The 8,275-nt window shown below is 44.2% G+C and overlaps 1 protein-coding gene across 1 annotated transcript; it reads left to right on the forward strand.

Moving 5' to 3' along the window:
- The first annotated feature begins 295 nt into the window (after window positions 1-295).
- On the forward strand, window positions 296-5,044 carry HSPE1 (heat shock protein family E (Hsp10) member 1). Its single transcript, XM_076342303.1, has 4 exons — window positions 296-386; window positions 2,408-2,572; window positions 4,020-4,109; window positions 4,685-5,044. The coding sequence occupies exons 1-4, from the start codon at window positions 384-386 to the stop codon at window positions 4,733-4,735; spliced, it is 309 nt and encodes a 102-aa protein (XP_076198418.1). The 5' UTR covers window positions 296-383; the 3' UTR covers window positions 4,736-5,044.
- The last annotated feature ends 3,231 nt before the right edge of the window (window positions 5,045-8,275 follow it).

Consider the following 8,275-nt stretch of genomic DNA (forward strand, 5'->3'; position numbering starts at 1 on the left):
GCGCTGCGCGCATGCGCGGCAAGCCCCAGCATGAACCACTCAGGTTCCGGGGCCCGCCAATTCCAGAACCTTCTGGAACGCTCATGCTCGCCGGAGGTCAAAGTTGAGCTGACCTCACTTCCGGGCGGGTGTCCGACGCCGGGAGCCGGCGGGCGCTAGGCAGCGCGGTTCGCGGCGCCGCCGGGGTGTCAGCGGCCTCCGGAAACGGAGCGTAGCCCCGGGGGCGAAAAATAAGCGGCGGAATTAAAACTGACCGGGGCCGGGGCGGGGGAGCGGGCTCCGCCCCGGGGCGGGGCGCCGGGCGCGCATGCGCAGGCCGTGACCTTTCTCACGTGTGCCTGCGGCGGCCCGGTCACTCGGTGGCGGGGAGCGCAGGAGCCGTCATGGTGAGTGCCCGCCGCCCGCGCCTCTCCCTTCGCCGCCGGCCTCGGGCGCGGCTCCGCTGAGCGTGCCACAGCGGCGCTAGGGGGTAGGGCCTGGTGGCGGGCTCGCTTGCCCGCCCCGGGCGGGTCGCCGCGGGGGTCCCTGAGCAGCCCGCGGCCACGCCGCCGCGCGTGGGTGTTCCTTCCGCCTGCCGGAGGCCGGCAGCGGCGGTCCCTGTCGTGCCGTGGGGCCGGGCTGAGCCGAGGGAGGGAGGTGACGGGCCCTCGCCTGCGGGTGCAGCGGCTCCGCGAGGCGCGGCGCTCGCCGGCCCCGCCGGGCGTTAGCAGCGAGCCGCTCCCTGGGGGGATGTCCGCAGCGGTCTGGTAGCGCCGCAAGGTCACGCAGTCCTTGGGATAGAAACGCGGTGACGCCGGCAAGCGCGGAGGCTGCGGGCCGGGGCGCGGCGGGGATGTTCGTAGGGGCTGCCTTTGGCTTCCCAGGCACCTCAGCGACGCGTTCCTCCCCGCCTGCGGCAGCGGGAGGATCCCGTTAGCAGTAAGTGCGCTGGGCAGGGCTGCGGTGCGGCCCTGCGGAGCTCGGGGATAAAAATGAAGCCTTTCATGCTGCGTTCTTGATCGCTCGTTCTCTAGGTTTTATAAACTTTTTTATAGAGATCTGACCTTGAAGGAGCATTGGGTAAGGGCAGAGCTGCCCTTATTGTTGCAGCGATACTTTATTCTTATGATCCTACTAACGTGAGGAATTAGCATTTCTTAAAACTCAGTGTAAAATGCTCGTGGTCTTAAGTCCGGCCGCTTATTTCTATCAAACACAGAACACCTCTAGAAAGGGAGGATCAGAGATGTTATCTTCACAGAATGAAAATGATCACAGTTGGCAGCCTTCTCCCTTTGCTGTTTTTCATCATTGTGGTGGTAGCATTAGTTGGGGGGGACACACATCTTTCACGTACTGTCTTTTGTTCGTGCTCTGCCCGTAACTTTGTTTTCTCCCAATTTTAAAATGTATGTATAGTGATGACTATCAGTAAAGGGCGTGTGGGTGCCAGGCCCTTGTTTCTAGTTGTTTCTATGAGCGAGGGCTCTGGGTACCTGTCCAGTGGTGCACTATCTCCATGTGACTTGGCAAGTTGCCATACCTTTCCTTCTAAATCAAAGCAAGTTCCTTCTTCCTGACCCCTGCTTGTTGGGGTTCGGTGCTTGCATATATCTAGTACATGGGAGTTAGACTGCTGTTTCTGAAATGCAGCCAAGTAGCAGTAAGTAGTTGGGGGGGGGGACGGGGGACGGAACAAAACCCAACCAAAAAAACCCACCAACAAAACCCCCAACCCTAACTCTGCTTGAGCAAAGGCAGGTATTAAAGCAGTCAAGGTAGAAGTATGCCTACCTTCCTATTTTTAGGGGCTTAAACCTAAAGTTTCTTGTGAAGTTGCAGTCTGTTTATAGAAGTCAGTACAAGTAACAGCACTTTTTGCTTCAGACTTTGGAGGCTGTATGTCATCATGTGAAATGCTAAGGTTTGAGTACCTGAAAAAGACTGATGTGAGGTACCTGGCTAGACTTTCGCTGCTTTACTATAAAACACTCCACGAATAAAAATGCAACTGTCCCAAGAGGTCCTGAATCATCATTAAATCTGGTTGTGAACTGAATGAATATATTACATATAATCAATAATCATGCTCCCCAAGCTAGAGTAACTAAGGGTTTGGGATTAAAAGCCTGCGGAGCTTTTCAGCCAGAGGAGGAGGCTGCTCCATCTGGTGGTGGTTTATCCCCCCAGCTGGAGTACATCTTCCTATGGCTGAACTGTTAGGATTACCCACCATCTGCTTGTGTCTTTAGCAATTTCTGATGCAATCAAAGATGGCATATGTTTGCTACTATTAAAAGTAAATGCTCAGCAGTTTTCTTAAACTATTAATTTATCTCAAAAGAGAAATCACTTTTTTTTTAAACTCATTTAAATTGCAGTTTCATTGTAATGTTCCTCTTGTTACGATGTACAATTATTTCCACAGGCAGGAAAAGCATTTAGGAAATTTCTTCCCCTCTTTGATCGTGTTCTGGTTGAACGATGTGCGGCTGAGACAGTAACCAAAGGAGGCATCATGATTCCAGAAAAAGCTCAAGGGAAAGTGCTACAGGCGACAGTAGTAGCAGTTGGATCAGGAGGCAGAGGAAAGGTAAATATCCTGAAGCATTACATTTGGGTAAAATTAGTAATGGTGTGGTGGTAGCTGGAATATTATCATAAGAAAGGGATGGTTGCAGTGTAAATGTAGTGATAGCTCACAAAAAAGGATGACGGCGATGACTGAAGTTGGAAGTACAGGCTCAAAGGAGGTGGAAATCTCAAGTTCTCCTGACTGGCTCTGGCCTTGAATTCTAGCATTCCTTTCATCATTTGTAAAGTGGAAAATACTTGCCTTTTAAAATCAGTATTATTTATTTATATTTAAGCTGCTTTACACAGTAGTGGTGTGGGGTTTGGTGGGTTGTTTCTTTTATTTTTTTGCTTTTTTTTGTGGTTTTGGTTGTTTTTTGGTTTTGTTTTTTGTGGTGGGGTTTTTTGGGGTTTTTTTGTTGTTTTTTTTTTTTTTTTTAGTTTTAAATACGTAAACAGTGTTTTGCAGGGTATCTTGTTTCATCACTTCTCAGCCAAAACCTTGAAGGACCGGCAGCCGCCTTTGTTAAAATGATTACATGCCCGAATTTCTGTGACTTGTGAGCAGGGTGGAATCCCAGAATGTGGCATTTGCTGTCTTGTGCTGCGCAAAATATCATTGTCCATAAGGATTAGGCTTACTGGACAAAAGAAAATCGGGAATCAAAAGAAATAAGTGTTAAAAAAATTTTTGTTAATTTTGCATGTTGAATACGTGTTTGGGATCATAAACAAAAACAGTTTTCACTTAACAAAAATGCCAATAGCTATGGGCTTCAGCATCAGAAGGGTTTTTTTCCCCACCAAAGTAGTGTTCAGTTAGCAGCAATAATGGAAAACAGGTTAAATTTCAACTTGGGCATGTTGACTCGGACTTTTTCTTTGCCATGAGTATCTCCATACATATCACGCTGTTTTGTGTCAGTATCTGATTTTTAAAGCTAATATAATTAAACTTTATCAGGTGTTTCTCAACAACTGATTTGCCAGCAACAGTGACAAGTAAGAGATGGGAAGGTACTTTTAACGGGCACGTGGAGAAATTAGCGTTGGCTATAGAATATGGAAATGGACTTTCCCCCTTCATTTGAGAAGGGGGTTTCATGGTCTGTCACTTAGTTTCTCAGGTTTCTTGGGTGGTTTTTTCTTTAAGTGAAGTCCTATTCAGTATGTCAAGCAAAGACGTCACAGTTGTATTTACACTGAAAACTAAATGAAAATTAATTATATTCAGAAAATCACTGCAGTTCTACTGCCTAAATATTGCAGGACTCCCATGCTTGAGAATTGAGTGGTGTGCTTTTCTTCCTAGTAAACCTGTATATTCTAGTTTCACTGTACAATGAAAATACAGAGTTGTTGTGATTTCCTGAATGTTTTATATGTGGATGGATCATTGTAGTTTGGAGGAATTCTATTACCTCTGTCTATATTGTGGAAAACTAAGGATTTCTTTTTTCTTTCAGAACGGTGAGATTCAGCCAGTGAGTGTAAAAGTTGGTGAAAAGGTTTTGCTACCAGAATATGGTGGTACTAAGATTGTACTAGAAGATAAGGTAGGTCTCCCAACTTTGTGAATGCAAATTAAGCTGGTTCCCAAAATGTCATACTGCCAGTGATAAATACTGTAGTTACTTCATTGGGTTAGCAGCATTCAAGAAATGCAGTTGTTGGTATTCTAGCGGCAGCAGCTGAATCCAGCCAGCTTCTGGTACCTGGGGTACTTGCTGCTTCCACCCCTGCTTAAAAGGAAGTAATCAAGGAAACCTCTGGCCTGACCTTTCCTGGGTGGATGAAGTGGCTCCATATGCCAAGCATATAGTAGAGGGAACCCTAAAAGGCTTCAAAATTACTGGGGCTATCCTTGCTTTTGACAGGGAAAGCTTGCAGAATTCTCTTGCAATGGTTCTTGCACTTCCTACTACTAAAAATAGTAACTTGGTAGCTTTCCCAAAGAGTAACTTATGAACAACAACAAAAAAATCTTTTCAAGAAGTCAAGAGGTAGGGCTAGTGTTGGTTAGCTCGCTTTTGATTTTGTACTTCGTGACTATGGTAGCCTTGACTTCAGAACAAGGCAGTATTTGCAAAACAACTGATATGACAGGTACTAATGTTTCTTTTCTTTGCAGGACTACTACTTGTTTAGAGATGGTGACATTCTGGGGAAATACGTGGACTAAACTTGTTGCGGTATCAGTCATCCATTCCACTAAAATGCTGAAATTTTTCTTTCATCATGTAAATAATGTCCTTTGTTTTATAATAAGCAGGCACGGAGTCTCTGAAATAATAACTTGTGATCTCACTGTAATGATGGAACACAAATAAAAATATGTACAGTCAGAAATCAGTTGCTTTTGCTTGAGTTCCATTGAACAGTGAAATTCAGATGACCACCAACCAGCCTTAATTATTCCAAACAACATCATTTTATATCCTTATCTCTGTACTGAGATTGTAAAGGTCTTTACAATAAACGTCTAAAACTATTCTGCTTCTGTTTCAGTTCCTGCTGTTGCTCAGTGAAACCGAGTCTCAACTGTGTAATGAACTAACCTCTCTGAGACAACAATTCAATTGTAGTAATATGTTGTTTTCCCTAAACTTGTGTGAAACTGGGAGATGAGTTTAAAATGGTTATCGCACAGATGCAGTGATGAAGGGGACTTTCAGCTAGCTCCCTTGCACATTGAACTTTATCACACTACAAGTATCTTAAAAGACAATTTATTGTGTAATGAAACACAAACTCATTGAGAAGCATTATCTTCCACTAGAGCAAGCGTGCCTTTATCTTCCATGATAAGGTAGCTATTCTGGCGTAGTCACATATCAAAGAAGGGAAGGTATTTAACATATTTACAAACTACTTACTTACCTTAGGGAACCTAGATGACATCTCAATGAGAAAAGGATGCAGTTGGAAGCAACTCCCAAGAGAGAAATTTCAGCATGTCTTTCAATAGTATCTTTTAGAGACGCACTTTATGTAGGGTCCTCACTCACAGCAAACAATTTCACAATGTTTACAGCTCTTGTTTACGAGGAGCAACTACAATCTGGGGGGGTGCAATCGGAGGGCAGGTGACCCAGAGGTAGCACATACCCTCTTACTACCTGCACTGCTTACCTTCACCCCCAAGTGCCGTACTCCTCGGCCAAGGCAGCACCACTGGACCAGCCCACTCCCCAGCAGGGTTACGCTGAACTCGCACTGCAGTGTTGCCAAGCGCGCACCATGCAAGTCTCTCTTCCCCCCGACCCTACCTCCAACCCATGCTTTCAGCCCCAGCAGATTTTCAGCAGCTTGATATCATGCTTATTTAGTAAAATATTTAGCATGGCTGTATCTACTAGTGTTTACATAACTGATTTAAAACAAAAGTCACAGTTTCACAAAAACTTTCATGGGAATAAGTAATTTATGGATGTGGGAAAACAAAAAAGCATTCCTAGGCCTAATCAAACGGAGGACACGCTTGAGCATCTGATGGCTTGACAGAATGTTTTATTCTTGCACCACGAGGCTATCACTGCAAGCAAGGACAAAGTAACTATTACACAGCCAAGGTGATCCATCTGCTGTTACTGCTTTTTAGTCCATGACTGCATGCCAAATCTATAACCCCCCAGGTGCTATAGGGGAGGACAGAATCAATCACAAATGCTCTTTCTTTGCTGTGTCGTTCCTGTATGAATTCAGACTTCTTTATTCCAGGGTTTTCTAGGTTCTTTCAAAGCTCCAATTTTGGCAAAAATGTTACATATTGCCCTACCTGCTTTTTTTGGGGATACAGTCTTTCCCAGCCTTTCCTCAGGCTGTCTGAATCATAAGGAAACAAAGTGGACTCCATCTACTTTTGCTACTTTCTTAACATTTCAGAACAGCTTCCATTAGCAGCAACTATGCTGTTTTCAGAAAACCTTTATCGTCCTGGTTATGCTATCCTGCCATAGTAAGAAAAGGATGAAACTTACATGCTAGTAGAGAAGAAAGGAAGGCCAGGTCCCTAACAGCACAGGAATAGTCAGTAAGATTTTGGCCAAATATTCAAATATTCAATTTTTCACTCTTGAAGATCATGAGGCAATGAAGACCAGGTGAAAACCAAAAAGTTAAATTACTGTTGATCAGATTCTGTTTAAAAACAACTTGAAATCCAATAAAACAAAAAATAATGAGCAGCTTCCAGGAATACAGGGTTAATTATCAAGGGGCAACACAAGAGACCTACAGACTTTTAACATCCTCATTGAGAAACACTGCAGATTTCGTTCCTCCTGCAAAACCGTGAGCCAGTTGCAGATTGAACTAACAGATACGTATTTCTCTCTGAGAGGTATTTCTTCACAGCCAGATTTATTGGCATTTTAGAAGCAAGATGTCCATGAAATAAAAGTCAGGGACAAATGGAAATGTCAAATACCCAACTCTTCTGTGCTTTAGATATCAGTTAAACCTTGAAAATGATGATAGAAAAAAAAACAAACCAAAACCAAAGCCAAACGAGCTGCTGAACTTTAAGGGATTTAAACAGCTAGAATTGCTTTTATTTTGGGACTGGCTAATTATAATATCAATCTCATAAAAAATTAATGTTGGATTACAGCTAATCTAATGAGGTATAGGACATTTGTACCCTTCATTACAATGCACTAATTTCTCCCAATGTTATTAACCTTTTCATGGTTTCTCACACAAACTGCTAGGAAACGCTGAGTTTCACCATGTGCCTCGAATAGCTAACACCTCTGGGGCAGGAATGCTGACCAGGAGTAAAAAAGTAACTAAGGCAAACTGAACTCTGGTGCCTAAAGTTAGGAATGCCACCTCTGTGTTACAGTGTAACGTAAACGGAGCCGCCCTTGCTGTCACTATAAACTGCTGATTAGCTGGGTGCATACACCCCGGGCAGGGGGTGACCCTATTACCTATTTCTCATCGCTTGCACATTGTCCAGCTTTCAGGTCTAGCCTGGCCTCCAGAACAAGGCAGGATCCTGGTCATGGCATTGCCCAAGCAAAACAACTATTCAAAATGCACTTTGCTTTCTGATGGGAAAACCTAATTAGAGATTTTTTTCAATGTTTTCAATCCAGAAACGTTTCACATACATACTCTGTCATTGGGTAGGAGGAAGAGGTTTTAACATGGGGAAGCACATGTTATTTAGAGCAAATGAACTGAGCGAGGGGGGGAAACCACACCTAGCATTCACTCTGTAATGCAGTGGAAGTAGGGGCAGCATCAGGTACCAGCATTCTCCACTTTTCAGGAGACAACACACAACTGCAACCATTTATTTATTGATTGTGTAAGGGGAGGTATCTCGTCTCTACCTTGTTGCTTCATCATTCTTGCTCACAGACAGAAGCAATTCACCCTTACTTACCCATTCTGTACTCTTTTCTACTGTCTATTTCCTAAAAACAGAGCAGCTTCCAAATAATTTTCTTCTCACTTATCCTACAGAAATAATGAGAGCCACTTTAGTCTTCCAAAATGTCTACCTGTTTGTAACAGGGACCTATTTATCAGCCAACTATAAGCTAACAGTGCCTTTTTTATGTTTTCTTCCCAAATATAGTCAACATGTGTAACACCCGACTTAGTAAACCTTGAAACCCAAGCTAACTCTGTTTTCCATTAGCCCAGCAGTCTGTGACCTCTGTACACCCAACTCACAAGTCTGTCAATCCTGCCTTTGAAGACCTAGGAA

This window comes from Aptenodytes patagonicus, chromosome 6 (assembly GCF_965638725.1).
Source record: "Aptenodytes patagonicus chromosome 6, bAptPat1.pri.cur, whole genome shotgun sequence".
In the NCBI taxonomy this organism is placed as follows: Eukaryota; Metazoa; Chordata; class Aves; order Sphenisciformes; family Spheniscidae; genus Aptenodytes; species Aptenodytes patagonicus.

Excerpts from the sequence above, each read along its gene's own strand:
- HSPE1 (XM_076342303.1), top strand. Across the intron at positions 2,573-4,019 it reads GATCAGGAGGCAGAGGAAAG|AACGGTGAGATTCAGCCAGT; the intron begins GTAAATATCCTG and ends TTTTTCTTTCAG. Across the intron at positions 4,110-4,684 it reads AGATTGTACTAGAAGATAAG|GACTACTACTTGTTTAGAGA; the intron begins GTAGGTCTCCCA and ends TTTTCTTTGCAG.